The sequence below is a fragment of the Copadichromis virginalis genome, linkage group LG11 (assembly GCF_057382275.1).
Source record: "Copadichromis virginalis isolate Kocher_CV1m ecotype Utaka linkage group LG11, C_Virginalis_male_GT1.1, whole genome shotgun sequence".
Classification (NCBI taxonomy): Eukaryota; Metazoa; Chordata; class Actinopteri; order Cichliformes; family Cichlidae; genus Copadichromis; species Copadichromis virginalis.
Genome location: NC_140628.1, coordinates 13,559,243 through 13,578,619, shown reverse-complemented (window position 1 = coordinate 13,578,619; position 19,377 = coordinate 13,559,243). Strand labels below are relative to the sequence as shown.

The 19,377-nt window shown below is 37.6% G+C and overlaps 3 protein-coding genes across 9 annotated transcripts in view; 2 read left to right on the top strand and 1 right to left on the bottom strand.

The window, feature by feature from the left end:
• Nucleotides 1-5,760, bottom strand: part of cobl (cordon-bleu WH2 repeat protein) — a 68,182-nt gene extending 62,422 nt beyond the window's left edge. For 4 of the 5 annotated variants that reach the window (XM_085473214.1, XM_085473213.1, XM_085473212.1 and 1 more), the window contains exon 1: nt 5,321-5,760. In XM_085473214.1, coding sequence (XP_085329340.1) covers nt 5,321-5,349 — 29 coding nt within the window. In that variant the 5' untranslated portion in view covers nt 5,350-5,760. The remainder of the gene's footprint in view (nt 1-5,320) is intronic. The other variant, XM_085473208.1, reaches the window with a different exon arrangement.
• On the top strand, nt 2,678-14,092 carry LOC146698194 (C-C chemokine receptor type 3-like). 3 transcript variants are annotated; one of them, XM_085473218.1, is made up of 4 exons: nt 2,678-2,733; nt 10,915-11,017; nt 11,919-12,059; nt 12,158-14,092. In XM_085473218.1, the coding sequence occupies exons 2-4, from the start codon at nt 11,011-11,013 to the stop codon at nt 13,051-13,053; spliced, it is 1,044 nt and encodes a 347-aa protein (XP_085329344.1). In that variant the 5' UTR covers nt 2,678-2,733; nt 10,915-11,010; the 3' UTR covers nt 13,054-14,092. The 3 variants fall into 3 exon arrangements, with proteins under 3 accessions (XP_085329344.1, XP_085329343.1, XP_085329342.1); XM_085473217.1 differs by lacking the exon at nt 2,678-2,733 and adding an exon at nt 9,434-9,543; XM_085473216.1 differs by lacking the exon at nt 2,678-2,733 and having other exon boundaries at nt 10,888-11,017.
• A 1,897-nt stretch (nt 14,093-15,989) lies between these two features.
• On the top strand, nt 15,990-19,177 carry LOC146698193 (C-C chemokine receptor type 2-like). Its single transcript, XM_085472646.1, has 3 exons — nt 15,990-16,108; nt 17,040-17,198; nt 17,410-19,177. The coding sequence occupies exons 1-3, from the start codon at nt 16,102-16,104 to the stop codon at nt 18,300-18,302; spliced, it is 1,059 nt and encodes a 352-aa protein (XP_085328772.1). The 5' UTR covers nt 15,990-16,101; the 3' UTR covers nt 18,303-19,177.
• The last annotated feature ends 200 nt before the right edge of the window (nt 19,178-19,377 follow it).

Below are 19,377 nucleotides of genomic sequence, written 5' to 3'. Positions count from 1 at the left end.
GGACAAGAGCAACTATTCGTATTGTAACAACCTTTTTGTTTCGCTGCTATTTCTAGCATGTAAGGGAAACAATATTTTTTAAAAAGTTGATGTTTTTTATAGCCTGCATAAAACATGGCAAGAATGCACAGGACAAAATATTTACAGCTGTCTCTGAGTGATCTTTGGGACATCACAAATTCACCACAGCCTTTTGCATGTGCACGCGTTTAGCACTGCTAAAGTATTCGTCTGTCTCCTTTTGATTTTTGCTTCACGTCATTCCTTGACCTCATGGAAGACCTCAAGGAAAAAATGATTAGGACGTAGGATGTAATTTCACCAACGATTTAACCACAACCCAGAGTATTTATTTCACAACTAAAGAGAAAAATCCACCTACTGTGGATAGCACCACTACACATCAACCCTCTTTTTTGTATTCATCTCTTTTGACATATATAGTTATCATGTCTGCTTGTGACCAGTGACTAAGAGACATGCTGTAAACAGTTTAGCACAAAACATGTACCAAGACAACCACAATTCTCCAAATACAGGAACAGGAAGCTGACTTAACAGACTGTCTGCAGAGCTGGAAAAATCATGCCAGTTTTTTCCTTTTCTTATTTGGTCTTTTTTGAACATTTATTAACTGGCCTGTTCCCAAGGGCATTTCACTGTGTTCCAGCTACATTGTGGTAAAGCTCACGGGTGGCAAACAGACCAACAGAAGTAAGAGAACAAAAAAAGACAATAAATGGTTAGTAAGAAAGAGAGAGAAGAGGGAATCTCAGGTGGCACAAAGCCTTGTGTCGAGGGGGAACAGGGGGAAAGGGAATAATAAGGGTGGAGCAAAGAGTGGAATGTAGAGGAACAACAGCAGGAAATAATAATTAGTTTATTCTCTATTCCCTAAGCTGCTGCTTGTTCAATTAGAGAGAACTCCTGCTGGAGTGACAGGAAGAAAAGAAGAAGCAAAAATTAAAAAATATAAATATATAACACAAATCAATGAAAAGCTTCAGAAAAGCTGAAAAGTGAAATATTATCACAGCATTTGTGGGGAGAAAGTACAAAAGCATTCATTCATAACTTTTGGCAGAAAGCCATGCCTTAAAGGAAGGTTTGCCAACGTGAAAAAAGACTGCATGCGCTCCCTTCTGATACCCTTTATGTGTTTAATAATAATAGCTTAAAAATGTCACATGTTGGTAAATTACTGATATGATTACAGGTTATTTCTTATCTTTCTCTGCAATGAAGGCAAAAGCAGGGAGAAACATTCCAAGGTTAAACATGTGCAAATCTATCACATTGAACACTCCTCTGCTTTATCACATCAGCTAGATGAATCCACCCAGCTTTAGTCACACACATGCAGTCCGTCTGTCTTCCTCTGTGACAAACACACATACCACAGAGACTAACATATGACAGCAGGCTTCCAGAAATAAATCTGAGCAGTGCATAACAGCTGCATAATACAGGCAGATACAGTGTACTGTAGATACTGTCAAATATACAAGCACTACTTTGTTGTAAGGTGTCTGCTAGTGCTTTTTTTGCAGGGGAGGGAGGGTGGGGGCAGAGGTTGACAAGTGGAAGAAAACAGAGTGGATAATGTAGTGAACCTAAGGATCACGATAGTTTATAAATAGGGCCAGTCTAGATGTCTGAAATGTCACTGATATAACGAAGCATTGTGCTGGAGTAACTATCTTATGAGCATAAGTGCTGCCTGATAGTGCGCTGCCCAAGGACCGATTAATTTCATCCTACTGTGCCTGGCCTTGTAAAATGCACTGTTGTTGTTAATTAAAGGAGTAGCACTTCCAGTTAATTTAATTAATAAGCTAACTACTTCACATAAAGATTATATACCAGTCTTGTGCTTTTGAGCAAATATATTCCATCAGCGTGTGCTGAACAGGCTTGCAGAAGCACTGCATCCACACCCTCTCTATTTTAAACGGGATGGCCTGAGAGCTAGATGCAGACATTACCAGATACATACTGCACTACTGCCAACAACGCATAGCCTCAAACGCAACCCTCTCTCTCCCATCTCAGCTTTCATGAGTTAAATTTAACTCATCATAAAAATAACGTCCAGCTGTTACCATGTACGCCCTTTGCTAAATATGCGCACTGTATAGGCTTCCGAGCAAAGACAAAAAGAAGGGAACTCCCTTAGTCAGCAGCCCTGAGCTAGTGGCCGACCACATGAACCTTAATATTTTATGAAGTGGGTGTGAGGTTTGGAAAGGTTACGTCTGCTTCTGTCTTAAAATCATCTGAGACACCAGCTAGGAAAAGACATACAGTATGCTAGCTTAGATTACTCTTAGTCTATCTATACGTGTGCAACACAAATGGCATTCAAATGCTATGCAAACAGTCAAACAGTAAGAATGGCATTTGAGTTCAGCGGACACAACTTCAAAGTAACGAACGTTTTTGACTGTAGCTAGGCGAGACCTCTCTTCATATACATCACTTATTAGCTCACACAGACATCCACATAGAACAGGACAGGCAGCGTGGCATGCAGTAATTACCTCTGGGTGTGTGTATTTGTATGCATGCATACAGAATTTATCTGTAAAATCTCCAACCCCATCTTCCTGGGGGTGTGTTTTTGATTGGGCACCAAAACAAATAAACCAAAAAAACTGCAGATGTGTTTAAAGTAGGATGTGTGGCCCACCAGCGATGAAGCACATGGCAGCACAAATCTGGACGTTGACGATGGTAAGGATGTTTTATTTTTTTTGCTCTTTGCGCTTCAAGAGGCCCTTTGAACAGCTAATAAGTGGGACCAAATGTGAGGTTTGGGTGGATGATTGTTACTGGGGACTGAACCATGTGACCAAAGTAAACTCACAAGGTTCTGACGTCACATGCATCAACGGCGTCTCAAGAAAAGAGAAAAGAATTCTTATTAAACTTCTACCACCTCAGTAAAACACTTTGAAGGATGGAAGAAAAGAAAAAAACAAGTGGGGAATTCTGTAAATTTGTAATTTACTTTAGTGGTTCTGCTTTAATTAATTCTCCATTTATTTATGCCACTCTGCTGTTTCCTTATTGCTTCTGTGGGGTCGTGTACTAACCATAAGACCATGAAATAAAGCCATATTAAACAGACGCTTCTGCTCTCAACCTCGCTCGGCACACAAACAAGTACAGAGGCAGTCGCTTACTGACACACAAACACCCCAGGTCCAGACATGCAGAGGAAAACACCAGTGTGCTCATTAAGACTTCGAGAAAGAGGACTAGTCTGGTATAAATACAATGAACACACACTAAAAAAAGAGGGTGAGGTTAAGTAATGAAAACTATTTTGCTTCAGACGAGGACACATGTTGTCGAATGTTCATCCTGACTTTTTGTAACGTTCTCACTGGGAAATCATTTGTTTCTATTATTCAATTCAATTTCATTTTATTTACACAACAACTGTCATCTATACATCTTATATTGTAAACTGCAGACCTCACAGTATTACAGAAACAAACAAAAACAAGCACAAAATAAGCCAACAACAATCAAACGTTATATTCATGCCTAATTAGACTTTCTTTAAAGCTTAGGAACTAAGGCCTTATTCAGTCCAACTTTGCACTACTGATAAAAACAGGCTTTGTAAGCACTGATACACAATCAAACATGCACATGCTCAGATTTCACTAGCCAGGTACAAAAGTTTAAAAAAGAAAAAAAAGAAGAAAAACAATCAACGGTCTCTTCCCAGACTGTTTGACTGTGCTGCATGTTAATGCAGTTTTATGAGCTGTGTTTCACGAGGGCGGCACTACGTAGTAAAGTAGCTACTCCCTGTGTGATGACGAAAGAGAGATCACAGAACAAAAGTTGTCAAGGTAGATTTAAATGGGAATACCTGTCACATAAAGAGCAGATAAAAAGCCATTTTGCTTCCACTGCCAGCTACCTCCGTGACCTGTGCGCTTTATAATTTGGCCAACAAGCACTTAAGAGTCTGGATTCACTGTAATTAAGAGTATCTGGTTAAAGGAACCTTTGCTTTAAAGGTCACAGCAGGAGAAAAAAGAAAAGACCAAAATTTTATTCACCTCATCAACACTATCAAGTGTTGCTGGTATTTCCCCTGAAGAACATCACATTTTACTGTTTATACGATAGTGAACTATTACTACATAACTACAGCACATGAACGATGGCATTTTTATGGTGTCCCGCTGAGTAAAAGGTATGACTCATCTAAATTAGATCAGAATTGACAAGGTCAACGACAGGTGCTCTCAAGTACACAGGTATGACCATAATTAGCACCCAAGTACCACATAATGATGCTGAAGGACAGAGCAGCTCACCAGGACATTGCACACTAATTTTCTTTTGCTGACCACCCAGTAAAATACAAAACAAAAAAAACAGACACTGACTATTATGACATATTATTAAAAACATAGGCAGATGAAGGCTATAATTTGGCCTTTTATATCTTGCCTTTCTACCCCTGGACAACAAAAACAAACAGACTGGTAAATATAAATCAGCAATACTGCTTTTAGGGTGGAAAACACTTACTTTTATCCGCTTGTAGCACAACAACATGTGAAAGACTAAGACCTGCAATCATAGTGTGTGGACTCTGTCGTCAACAATAGCATGTTTTGGCATTCAAATGTACAGTAGATGATAAGGAGTTACTTGGTATGATCTGTTGGAGTGTGCCCTAATATAAGTTCTCATAACATGTAGGATAATCAGGTTGCATTTAGTTTATGTTTGGTTTTAAATGGCAGGCTCAATATGCAACTGGCGGCCCCACCCAAACTACACAATTAAAAGGAGCCTTTGGAAAGTACAGTTCACAGTTGTTGCTGTTCCAGCACCAGATCTTGATTAATGTCACCAAGGACACAGTTAAAATATTATGTGCTTCTAAGCCGCTCATGGTTTTTTCTATGTGTGTGGCAAACAGACTGGGCTGCTGGAACACTCTCTGTTGTCGGTGCTGACTATAGGCTGTGTGTTATTACTGGGCAGTCATATACACTTGAATGGGCAACGGGCCTATCTACAATAATTCATTGCCGTGAAAACAAACTTATAACAAATAGCACCCTATAATATCGCGGGAACATTAGAACCGAACCCATTAGTAGGTTATGGCTTTCATAGTAAGACTAGAAATTAGAGACTGTTATTCAGCCAAGGCGAATTCCCAGCTGACATTATTACAATTATCCAGAAACTTACGTAAACAATCAGAAGAAAAAACACTCACACGAACTGAGTTGTAAATAGTCTGGCGTGTCGAGTGTTTGTTTAGAAATGGGCTACTTACCCTAAAGGCGGCTTTGAGGACGCGCTCATCGCTGAGACTGCCTCCAACTTGAGATTAGCGGGGCTCGCTCCCAAAATGCGCTGTTACTCAGACTCGGTGGCTAACCATGATGTTGTCACCTGCGAGTTTTAGCATCATACTTACAATAATTTATAGTCGGCAAATTTTCTAGTATAACTCTAACAGGGAAAAACTGTCTATAAGAGTGCACAACAAGTGACAGTGTGCAAAGATGAGTCAGTCTGCTGTGAGCTGAAGCATACCAGCCGCAAACTGTCCCCGGAGGCTAGCAACGACCTAACAACATTAACACTATTGCTCACTATTTTTAAGTTATAGTCTATCCATGCTGAACATTCTTACTGAGTCATTCGGACTGAGTAACTTGTCATATCCACTTGTTGTAATCTTCGTATCCCTTCGCGAAGTTGTCAAGTCAACTGAACCATTAAAAAGACTACCGGGATGTCCTTCCAAACTAAAGGTTTCCTTTTAAAAACGCTCATTTCAAAGTCTTTCCGTCTTTGTGCGACTCTAATGAGGGATATATATTAGCTCCACAGAAAACATCTACGTTATAACTGTGCTATTTTCCCTACTGTACCTCGCGTGAGGACAGTCTTGTAGCGCTTAAAGAGCATTAACGCTTTTATTTAGAAAGGAATCCCAAGCGATTTCCGTTATCTACATACTCTTACTTTGCCGAGATTATTCTCTTCAGCCCGCTTTCGTCAGCAGATCTAATGTCAATCATCCTCATCGGGACTTCATTCAGCGCCAACTGGAGAGCGTCGTTACGAATACCGTATAGAAATAGCCTACTACCAAAACACAAAATATAACAACATAGCGTGTGTACAAACAGCAATATGAACTCCAATTAACACTAACACACACACACACACACACACACACATCTATCTATCTATCTACACACACACACACACACATCTATCTATCTATCTATCTATCTATCTATCTATCTATCTATATGATGTATTATTATTATTGTTATATTTTGTTTGATGTCAGGTCTACAGCCGCCAAAGTCTGAGTCGTAGCTTCTAGGTGATAATACTTTATTTAAATTCTGCAATGACAATTCAAACCTTTTCTCCCAGCATGCTTTGTGCCACGAGAAAGCGTAGACATGTAGTCAAAACTGTCCACCACAAGAGGTCACCATAGACCATACAGTAATCACTCAGCGACTCTACTTTAAACATTATAAAAGTTATAGGTCTTATTAGGTTAAGAGTAGACTTTCTGTGGGTACACTGGCTATACTAAACGGTTTATAAAGATATTTATGTGGAATGTATGATATGAAGCAGAGGAAGAAGAGGAAGTAGTAGAGGAACAAGATGAAAAAGAAAAAGGAAAGTGAAGCTGGACGTGTGCAGGCTAAAACAAAATAACAATCAAACAAACAAACAAACAAACAAACAGTATTTGAACAATAATAACAAGTCCACCTATAGCCACAATAAAAATTCCTCTTTAAGCCTTTAAGCTAAAAGAAAAAAAAAAGAAAAACTACAGTCCTTTTCTCATGATGTGAATAAGGTGTGTAACCACATGTTATGTGTTGTTTGCCAGATTTGCTTGATAGTTGTTTGGTAATTCTCACTTCTAGACAAACAGGAAACTCTATTGGCACCTCTATTTCTGCACACCTTGTACTTGCAGACTTTAAGAGTGATAATTCATCTGTACACATCTGAAAGCATCACATGAGGAGCTGTGAAGCGTAATTCCTGACTCTACTAATTTGAAGAGCAATCAGTGAGATATCACTAAGTCAGGTGAATACATCAAATAAATATTCACTGTCAGGGTTAATTTAGTTTTAAATCAATTCAATTGTACTCATATAGCACCAAATGGAAACAACAGTTGACTCAAGGCACTTACGATGGTATATAGTGACACTGGCCTGGTGAACTTTTAGACTCATAAGATTTGTCTTATATTAGTTGCAATGGTGATTTAGGTCAAGTTTTCATAAAGCAGTAGAATCACTTCGATTCATGAGAAGGAGTGACAAACTTTCAGAAGAAAAGACTACCTATGACAGCTCATAAGCAGCTCATAAGGAAACTGTGTCCAGGTCTGAGTCTTGCACAGCAGGACAAATCCACAACTAATATCATATCAAGACCTAGATGCAGGTCATCCTGTCCAGATTCATTCACAACAGCCTGATTTTTCTCGACACGATCTGCAGTCTTTATTTAAACAGATCATCCCCCCCAAACTACTGAAATAACTCTGTCAAAGCTAAACTATTTCTTAAAACATGCTTGCCTTTACCGTTGAAACTAACGATTGAAAAACTTTTTTTTTTCAGTTAAATGTGAAACAATGACTGAATTCTGACTATGGGTGTGAGTGAGCCATTATTTTTCAGTTAAGGCTGACATTAGATCAGATTAAAAATGGTTACAGTGTGGGAAATTCAAGCAGAGTTTCTTTGAAATCCTATTAAGCATTTCTTATCCATTAATAACAAAAATAAAGAAATTCTTGTCTTAAAAAAAGGGAGGCTGCTATATTCCATCAGTAGATTAAAATGTTACTAAATAATTACTCAAACACTGGAATAATCATGAACTGTAGTACAAACTGTTTTTATTTAACTAAAAAACGGACTTGAGGGCAGATCACAGGTCCATCAATGATCTGTCTGATCTGTTTCTCCACATTTTTATCATCAGTTTCTGTCACCCACATATACTTACAGTTATAAAGATTTAATTGTCTTTATAATATGTATCTAAATATAATCATGATTATTAAAAAATTAAACATGTCCTCTGCCCATTGGATTAAAATGGTGTTGCCTTGGTGAATGCTGGGTTCTTTATTTCCCTACTCACCCATGTGCCAGGGTTACTACTCAGAATTGATTCAACTTACTCTGATGAGCTTTTCTTGGAACAGTTTCCTGTTCCAAGAAAAGCGCTGAGTTCAGCAACTGAGAGTTGCTGAACTGAGAGTTGCTGAACTCAGGGTTTATTTTTAAGCTGTTTTAAACTCAAAATTTGATGAACTTGTTTCCTGGAAATAGAGCCCAGAAAGCAAGTTTCCAACATGTTGATATAAATAACCAGGGTAATCCCTCGTGTGTGAGCTCCCCTAATATTGGAGAAGTAGATAGAAGAAGTAGATACAAGTTCATTATGAAAAGAGTGCCTGGTACACTGTGCAAAAATGGTAAATGGTAAATGGCCTGTATTTGTATAGCGCTTTTACTAGTCCCTAAGGACCCCAAAGCGCTTTACACATCCAGTCATCCAGTCATATCACTAAGTCAGGTAAGTGAATACATTTTGACAGTGTTTGAAATATATGCAGTGTGATGTTTTGCATGATTTTGGAAATATGTTTGCACTTTAATGTGTAAAGCTTAAGGGTGTACACATTGCTGTAGGGATTTGAATCCAAAACACTGTCACCTACTTTTTTTTCTATCCTTGTACTACTCTGATTGGAAATTGTTTGCAAAGAACAAAGAACAACGCGAGGATCAGTGTCTCTCCAGAATCTGCTATATAGCGGTTTTTGTTATCTATGACCTTGTCTGCTTTTTCCTTCCTCTTTGTGACGTTGAGTAGAAGGTGGGCAGGGGTTCCTGAAGGGAAGCAGACTTGTTGACACTTATTTAATAATGCTTGGTGGCAATTCTCTCCCCTGCAATCAAGCGTTTGGGAGGAAGTATGTCATCGATCTGTTTGTCTGTCTGTTTGTTAGTTAGTAACAATATACTAGGCATAAATACATTTGAATACACACACAGAATGTTTCAAAAAAAACACAGACTGAAATACAGACACAAATTCCCTGTCCTCCAGCCTCTCCTGTTCCCTGTTCTTATTTTCTTTGTCTTTTTTTGTGGCAGTTTTGGATTTTGTGATTATTAAGAACTTTTCTGACCTCAGGGTTACTCCCAGTTTTACTTTATTAGCTTGTATCTCGTGTGTCTTGTCCCAAATTTTACTTCCTGTATGTTATTTCCCTGTGACAGTCCTCCTCCTGATTGCACATGTATTCACTTACAGGCGTGTCTGTCTTTGGTTTTATATGTGGCGTCTGTTGTATTCTTCAGTAACCTCACTTGTGTGCTGCCTGCCTGTTTCTTGGATTCAGTTTGCAATTTTTTCCCAGCATTTGGATTTTGTTTGGACTCTGCATATTTGGATTTTCCAACTTCCAAAATAAAGGTGCGTTTTCTGCGTATTAACATCTCCCTGTTCAGCATCTGGGTCCTGTCATTCCATACAATATGACACGTCCTGACCTTTTATGCCTTTGATCTCACTGTGGAAAGCATTTTTATCTCTTGGACCTATGCTCAGCTTCTTCTTTTTCTTTTTTTAAGCTTAGAGTTAACTTCATTCAGGCTATCGTTCCATTTCTTAAAAACACATCATGACACTGCCCAGATTCCATTAGACAGGGAAAAAACAATTTCACTTCCTCACCGAAAATAAAACTTTATTCACCTCAATGACTCTATCCATTGCTGCCGATTTTGTCTCGAAGAACACCGCGCTTTAATAGACGTGGAGCTACTACTGCGTAAATACGTTATATATCTGCACAGCACGAGTTGCATGTTTTTAGAGTTTTTCACCACAAGATGACGATAAAGACCATGCATAAAATAGCAAGAATCGCTCTATAAAGAGTCATAAATATGCACCAGAGACGTACAATGAAACCAAGATCAAGGGAAAAATATTTTAATATTATTAATATTTTAATAACAATACAAAACAAAAAATCAAAACAAAACGACATTAAAGACATATGAAGAGATATATATATATATATATGGAAGCTAAAATAGAATAATTTGTAAAAAAAAATCTCTAATTTGCCTTTTAATAGTGCAGCCCATTAAATAAATAAATAAATAAATAAATAAATAAAAACTTCATCCATCCATTGGTTCCCGCTTATCCTTTTCAGGGGGGGCGCTGAAGCCTATCCCAGATGTCATAGGGCGAGAGGCAGGGTCCACCCTGGACAGGTCGCCAGTCTGTCGCAGGGCTAAATAAAACCTTTTTAAAATTAATTTTACTTAATTAATTTTTTAAGAGGAAACTCTTAAAGCTAACTCTGGATAGAAGTCTTGAACAAATGCTAATATTTAATGCGTGCACATTTCTTATTCAAAGCTGCAAAATGTGACAGGAAATGTGGCAAACCAAAAGATAACCAGATACTGCAAACCTGTCTGATTAAAACAGATAAATAATTACCTTAACTTTAAGGAACTTTAAAAAGAGTAACATTTTATGAAACTGGAAAACACGAATAGCAACATGCATTTCAAAACGTTAATGACAAACTGTTTGGGCCTTTAAGCAAAAACTAACGGCTGTTTTCTAAAGGTGTGAAAATGTGTGTAATCATATGCTGTGCTGTTCTTGAATTATTTTTGGGTGTCTATATGGTAAGCTCAGAGTTTAAACTGATAAAGATCTCACCCAAGGACGTACAGGAAACGACATCTGCACTTCTGCTTCAGTACTACTCATTATCAGACTGCAGCATTAAGACTGTTATTTATCTCTCCACATCTAAAGCTATCGTCGCATCAACAACAGAGGGGGAAAAAAACGAGCCTTGACGCGTAATTCCTGACTCTACTTGGTTGGATTAGCCATCACTGAGATATCACTATGTCAGGTGAATATATTTTAACATTAATCCCGAATTTGGGATATTTGCAGTATAAACAATTTTTTTGTGTTATAATGTGTAATGGTAAGTCTGTATGCATTGCTTTAAGAATTTAAATTCAAATGCTGTAATACGGCAAATACTTGTTTTTTTCTCTTTCCATATTTGATCTAGATAACATTTTATTTGAGAACACTGTGCTCGAAAAATTGTTTGTAAAAGTGTAAGAAATAAATGCACTGCTGCGATATCTTTGAAGTTCACCTTAATAAACCTTTTATATTTTCTTTGATCTGCAAACATGCATCTGCTGATTGAGACAATGTAAAAAATATTATTATAAAATGATGCTAATCATATTAAATAATCCATTAATTAAAATGTCCATGTAAGACAAAATGCTAAAATAAAGAAAAAGACCATAATGAAAGGTTAGTGGTTTAAGGTTTATAGGTTTATGGTGGTATTTGTGCTTTTAGCTTAATGTGATCTGGATTAAAATCAGCTACAATGGCGAACTAAAGTTTAAACTCTGTTCACATTCCCACAATTGGAGTACTTGTAATAACCAGCAGGTGGCTCAATAATCTCCGTTATCACTTGACTTAAACCTAATACAACAGAGCTGAACTGATTACTATTGGTATTTTTTTTTTTTTTTTTTAGAAATAGAAAAAAAAACTCCTTTCAAAAAAACTGACGTGACAGCAACAGTGGTCTTCAACTTACATTGCAACTTTTTTCACCAGTTTTGTTGTTGTTGTTTTTAAATTAAAATGCTTGATAATGTGTGATAATATAACCTAATTTGGATGGTTAATTTTTGTAGTATGTGTGTAAATAATAATAACAAAAAATAAGACTACTACTACTACTAATAAAACAATTATAATAACTCTCTTTACAGAACAGACCACACTGTACAGTTACGAGGACTATGAAAATGGTATAGGCGACTACGCTCCTACCAATTTCAGTGATGTACAGGTCTTCAGCCAAGTGTTTCTATCCACTCTCTATAGTTTGGTTTTTGCCTTGGGCTTCATAGGTAGGTGTGTCTTCTACTATGGGAATGACAGTTGTGTTTACACATTGGAGGGAAAGTGTCAAAGGTATACAATTCTCGACTCTTTTTTTCTGCCAAAGGTAACGGACTAGTGGTGTATGTCGTGGTGAAGTACCGCAATCAGAGCAACCTGACAGACATCTGCCTCTTCAACCTGGCTCTCTCTGACCTCCTGTTCGTCTTCACGCTGCCGTTCTACTCTCACTATGCCAGGGTCGGCCAGTGGACTTTTGGAGACTTCATGTGCCGTTTGTTGTCCGGCTCTCACCAGACTGGCTTCTTCAGCAGCATCTTCTTCATGGTTGTCATGACGCTGGACCGTTATGTAATCATCGTGCACTCTCACAGGGTGGCACGTTATCGTACAATGAGGGCAGCCATCATTCTGACCGTGCTCGTTTGGACGCTGAGCTTGTTTGTATCTCTGCCGGATTTTATCTTCACACAGGAAACAAAGGACGAGTCTCAGAAGTTTGGATGTAACTATCCCGAGGAGAAGAAAGTCTGGAAGCATTACAACCTGTTCACCACAAATGTGCTGGGTCTCGTGATTCCCATGCTGGTGATGGTAGGTTGCTACTCCAGGATCATCCCCACACTGGTAAACATGAGGACCGCAAAGAAGCACCGCATTGTCAAGCTGATCATCTGCATAGTGGTTGCATTCTTCTTGCTCTGGGCTCCATATAACATTTCCCGTTTCTTGAAGTTTCTTCAGGAAAAAGGAAAAATCCTACGTGATCCCATCTGGTACAAAAATGTAAGGCTGTCAGTGGTAGTAACTGAGGCGTTTGCTTACACTCACTGCTGTCTGAATCCCATCATATATGCATTTGTGGGACAGAAGTTTATGAGAAGGGCCTTGAAGCTGCTGAAAAATTTTGTGCCTGGCATCAGGAATCTTCCAGACAGCTCATTCAGGAGAAGCTCAGTTATTTCCAAGTCCTCTGAAGTCACCTCCAATTATATCATGTAGAAGGTGTAGGGAGGATTGTTTGACATGAATGTTTCACCCTGTTATTACTGCAGACCATATCTTATTCATGTTTCAGTGATTTGTTTTGTTAATTTGGTCACTCCCACTTGCCACATAGCAGTTTTCTTCACCTGTGTCTCACCATGTTGAATTTTCAGTATTGTTTTGACTGTAAGATTTCAGATTTAAAGGCTCATTACTTCTGAAATGATTGTAACCTGCTAGCACTGCTGTCTGCTTTACAGATTGTCAAGTCCTTTCTAAACTATGGAATGAGGTTTTTTTTGCTGATGGTGTAAAATGAAACTATTTTCTTCATGCATGTTTTTATTCAACAGCTATGTAGGATAAACATATCGAAAAAGAAAACAAGGCATAATGGAACATTTTATACTTGTGTGCATAAAGCGTTTCATTCAAATGTATGCAAATACAGTGCTAGGTGTTAAAAGTACATTTTCACGTGTCTTCTGACATAATATTGGGTATTTGACAAATGATAAGGAACAACCTTTCCAGTGTGTATTTTTGTGTCAATTTTGTATACGCATGTACAGTATGCTGTATAGAGTTTTATATATTAGATTTTCTTTTTTTGTTTCAGTGATTATTGCAGGTATTTCAAAGGTTATACTAAATATATATATTATCTTACTTTATTGTACACATTTGTTATGCTTTTTTTGGCTGCTGTTGTTTTTGATTCCTTGGCTTTGCAATTTCTTTACCAGTGAAAGTGATTATATTCTGCAATACTCATCTCTCATCCTGATTTTACATGGTAGTTTCCTTAAGACAGTCACTGATATGTAACTTCTGTCGGTGCTGTGCTTTTGGAAACCGAATTTCCCAGAGGAACCCACCCGAGGGATTAATAAAGTTTTATCTTATCTCTTATCTCTGATATTGCATATTTTGAGTATAATAGTGTGTATTGAGCATGATCTCCTATATTTCCCTTTGTAACTGTAAAGAAAAAATCCTTACATGAAAAGTCATGAAAAAAGAGATTATTAAAAAAAGACAAGATATGTCGTGAGACAGTTCCTAATTTATTTATTTGATACTTAACTGTTTTCCACCATAGAACATTAGTGTTGTCTGTTATAGGGGACCATTAGTGGAAGACCAACTAGTATAACAAAGATTTCATCAGCTGTGAGTTATTTTCAACTGAAGTTGAAGTAAAGGTGAGCTGTGTAATTCCTCATGAGCTGAATGCTTTTTGCAGATGTTATATGAGAAGTATATTTGGCAAACAGTCTATTTTTGTAAAATCAAAGTAAGTAAGTTGCAGGGTAAGCAGAAACACCCTAAAAACACAATTAAATATTTTGAAAAGCATTAAAACTCAATATGTAATTCAAATACAAAGGAAAATTACAAAAATTTAAAAATGTAGGTTATTTACTTACTTTGGGTGTTTGCGTGTTGTTGATTTTTTTAATGCTATTTTTAAATTATACATCAGCAAGAGCAACAGAAACAGAAAAATGTAATGCTTATAAAGTAAAACAACCTGGGTGCAAAATGACTGCTAACTATGTATATTATTGACATTCTTTGAAAAAAAGAGTTCAGAAATAATCTTTTCTTCCATGTAAGAGTAAAATAATTTGGGGATTTTGTATTTACATGCACAGTATGTTTTTGAAACATTCAGAAAATATGAATAACAACTATTGTTAAACTCAGCAAAGGTTGTCACTGCACCCCCAAACGCGAGTTTAAACACAAAGAAAAACTTAAGGTGAAGAAGCAGCAAACGTGCAGGAAAATGATGTATGGGTTGTATGGTACTTGAAAGAAAATCTACATTTACTTACTTTTTTCTCCAGTTGTGTTTTTAAGACAAACATTACGTGATAAATTACTTGTCTGGTCTGCACCAGGTGAACTTTGTCTTTAGGAAATCAAATCATTGTAATGTAACAGCATAGGTCAGAAACGATGAGATCGCCTGCAGTGGCTGTTAAACACAGAGATACAACCAGATTTAGCAATCTGAGGCACTGAGGCAGTGCCATAACTGGTCAGTGAGCTGCTAACCAGGATGTCACACACTTATTTCCTGTTGATTCATCTACCGGTAACCCCCCCACCCCCCACTCCTCAGACAGCCATCTCAGAAAATGACCATGTGGTTTGATTATGCGTCACTGAAATTCTACCAAAGAATTCAAACTTTTGAAATGTGCACCACTTTTCTAATTTTCCACCACAAGAGGTGGCAGTAGACCACACATACGTGTTTTCCAAGAATCAATCATCTCTCATAGAGTAAGTGGGTTGTGCAGCAATAAGTATATAGAAACGGGTATGTGGGGTCTATGTCATGGAGATGCACCACAATGACAACAAGAAGAGAAAATGATGACGAGAAAAGGAAGACATCAAGATAGAGATAGAAACACCAGTTTATAGTAATATTGCGTTTGACTCTGAATAGAAGTCTTTGAACAATTACTAATATCAGTCGAGCACATTTCTTAATCAAAGCTGCAACTTGTGATGTGAAATGTAACAAAGCAAAGACCAAAATATTAATTGCAGAAGTTATCACTCGCCCTTTCAGCTGTGAGTGAAATTATGCTGTTAAAATTAAAGATGTATTCATATTGAAAATTATTTGAAAAATAGTGCATTTTCTAAATAAGTTTAAGTAGAAGGAAAACTAAATATGGTGTAAACCTACATGCAAAAATCATGAAGGGTTTTAACTGTTTTTTAAAAGCCAGCATTCAGTTTTAGAGGTGTGAAGGGGTGTAACCACATGCCATTCTGCTCTTTGAATTATTTTTGGCATTCTTGATGTCTAGCAGACATCTAGACAAGATAAAGATCTTACTTACAGGACATACAGGAAGCAACATCTGCTCTTCTGTTTTTTTTTACTGCTCATTATCAGACTGCTAACTATTTGGGTGTTAGTTCATCTCTGCAGAATAAAGGCATCACATCATTAAGAACGAAAAACAAAAAGGGGGGAGCCTTGAAGTGCCATTCCTGACTCTACCTGGCTGGAAGAGCCATCATTGAGATATCACTATGCAAGGTGAATACATTTAATAAGTAATCCATTGGTATCCAAATTGGTACTTTTGCAGTGTAATATTTTAATATTTTCTTTTAAATATATCCATGTTATTATGTTTAATGTCTAAGGCTGTGCGCATTCCTGTAGAGATCTAAAACCAATAATACTGTAAAATATTATCTTTTTATTTCTATTTGATAGTTCTATTTCTATATTCTTCGAAAAGTCTTCACAAAAGTGTACAAAATATGTGTATAACCACAATGTCTGTGAAGGTGACCTTTTGCTGTCATCTACAAACATGTCTGTTAAGTTAGACAATATAATAAAAAATAATATTTTAAAATTATGTTGATAATCTTAAATAATCTCATTACATGGATATTTTTGTAAAAATGATTATAACATAAAGAAATGGACGAAATGAAATAATAATTTTCAGTGCCCCAGGGTTCTAATAGTACACATTTAGACCGGGCTTATTGGCTTTTAGCCTCATATCACCTGTTTTTATTGTAGCTGATATGGTTTAAATCATAGACAGTATAAAGGAAGTTTAAATATCGTTTTTCATAAAGCAGAAGCATCCGGTGAAAAGTGACGAACGGTGGCTTGACAGACGTACCTGTAACTACCAGCAGGTGGCAAAATAATCCTCATTATCAACTGACTTTGAGGGCCTAAACATACATAACAAAGGAAAATCATTTTCACAAACAGTAATCAGCACCAGTAACTTTTGAACTTTTTCCTGTGTTTCAATGAAAATGATTGAAACTTCATTATTAACATTTAATGCCGTGAGCACTCAAAGTGTTTGAATGCAGCGTTGTAGACAGGTGCTATATCCATTGTACATTAATATTCATGGTCTGTGTTGAAATACTACTACTATACTACAGCTACTACTACTAATAACAGCTCTGTCTCTCTCTCTCTCTCTCCCCAGACGAGAATGCCACAGAAAATGACACATACAATTATACGAGTTACTATGATGAAGGTGTCACACAAGATTATGCTCCTATCAACTTAACTGATATTCAAGATTTCAGTCAAGTGTTTCTTGCCACTCTCTATAGTTTGGTTTTCATCCTGGGCTTCATAGGTAGGTGTGTCCTGTTGTATGTTGGCTGTGAGAACACGTCCTCACTTTCTGGGGACAGAGATAGATTTAGTAAGCTGTTGACTTTAAGGGATTCAGGGGAAAGAGTCTTGTATGTAGGTGTGTAACAGTGATGTAAGAAACACAAAACAGACATCCTTATTTTACATGTAACAGTGTGACAGATACACTTATCGTGCCTTTTCTCACAAAGGTAACGGACTAGTGGTGTGTGTCCTGGTGAAGCATCGCAATCAGAGCAACCTGACAGACATCTGCCTCTTCAACCTGGCTCTCTCTGACCTCCTCTTCGTCTTCACGCTGCCGTTCTACTCTCACTATGCCAGGGTCGGCCAGTGGACTTTTGGAGACTTCATGTGCCGTTTGTTGTCCGGCTCTCACCAGACTGGCTTCTTCAGCAGCATCTTCTTCATGGTTGTCATGACGCTGGACCGCTACATGATCATCGTGCACGCTCACAGGGTTGCACGTTTTCGCACAATGAGGGCAGCCATCATTCTGACCGTGCTCGTTTGGATGCTGAGCTTGTTTGTCTCTCTGCCGGATTTTATCTCCACACGGGAAATAAAGGAAGAGCCTCAGAAGACTGGATGTAACTATCACAACAAAGTCTGGGAGCGTTACAACCTGTTCACCACAAATGTGCTGGGTCTCGTGATTCCTTTGCTGGTGATGGTAGGTTGCTACTCCAGGATCATCCCCACACTGATGAGCATGAGGACAGCAAAGAGGCACCGCATCGTCAAGTTGATCATCTGTATAGTTGTTGCGTTTTTCTTGCTCTGGACTCCATATAACATTTCTCGTTTCTTGAAGTTTCTTCAGGAAAAGGGGAAAATCCCACGTAATGACACCATGGACAAAAATATAAGGCTGTCAGTGGCAGTAACTGAGGCGTTTACTTACACTCACTGCTGTCTGAACCCCATCATATATGCTTTTGTGGGAGAGAAGTTTATGAGACGAGCCTTGCAGCTGCTGAAAAAGTTGGTGCCTGGTTACAGCAGAGATTTGTCAGACAGCTCATTCAGGAGGAGCTCAGTTATGTCCAGGGGCTCTGAAATCACCTCCACTTTTAAACTGTAGAAGTTTGAGGGCAGTTGTAACTTGTTTAACATGCAGTTTTCACGTGTTATTACTGCAGAGCATATCTTGTTATTGTTTTTTTGTTCATTTGACCACTTGTATTTGACACATACTGCAGTGTTTTTCACTACAGAGTTTGTGTTTACACCTTTAGATCCTATGATTACAAGGGAATACTTCATTTTTATCATAACATTTCAGATGCAAAGGCTCAAAACTTATCTCCAGTGTTTTTGAGACTATGTAATGCTCGTCCTTCTTCTGCTCAGGCTCAGTGAAACTTGCTGGTGCATTTAACTGAACCTGCTGTTTGCAGCATCCTGTAACAACAAGCTGACACAAACATGCAAAAACAGCATACTGCAACACAAACAAACCAAAGATGGCAATACAGAATGTTCTAGTCTTAGATGAAATAGAAATCCTTCAATCAAATGTATACCAATACGGAGCATTTTCCATATTCACATGTCGTCATTGATAATTGAATCTTATAAAATGATGTGGAGCAAACGTTCCAGTATTGGCAACATTGTATATATGTACAGAATAGAGCTTTACATGCTGGATACATTGTCCTTATTGCTTCAGTGACTTTTACTGTTGTGCCAGACCTTCTTTGAATGAAACCGGTGCATTTTCTTACTTTAATTTACATATTTCTATCTTCAGCCCCATTCTGATGTTTCACTTTTTGCACTTTTTTTGTTTGTTACATCATTTTATGGTTCTTTGCATTTGTAATGACTGAGTCGAGTCAGACACTCCTTTATCTCTTTTGCTGATTTTATATGATAGTTTTCTTAAGACAATAAATGATAATGCAAATCTTCAGCTTACTTCAAATTAAAGTCATAAAGTGGTTTGTCATATTGGAGGAGTCCATTGTTCATTTTGAGAAGCTCTCTTAATTCTCTCTGTTATGGAAATGACAAATTCTGTACACAGTCAGAAAAAAGGATCTGTTAAAAAAGAAGTTCTGTGAGATAGTCCCAAACTAATTCATTAGATAGGTTACTCTTCACCATCACTATAATTTTTCTCGCCCGTGGAAGAGTCCAACTGAACCGTCATC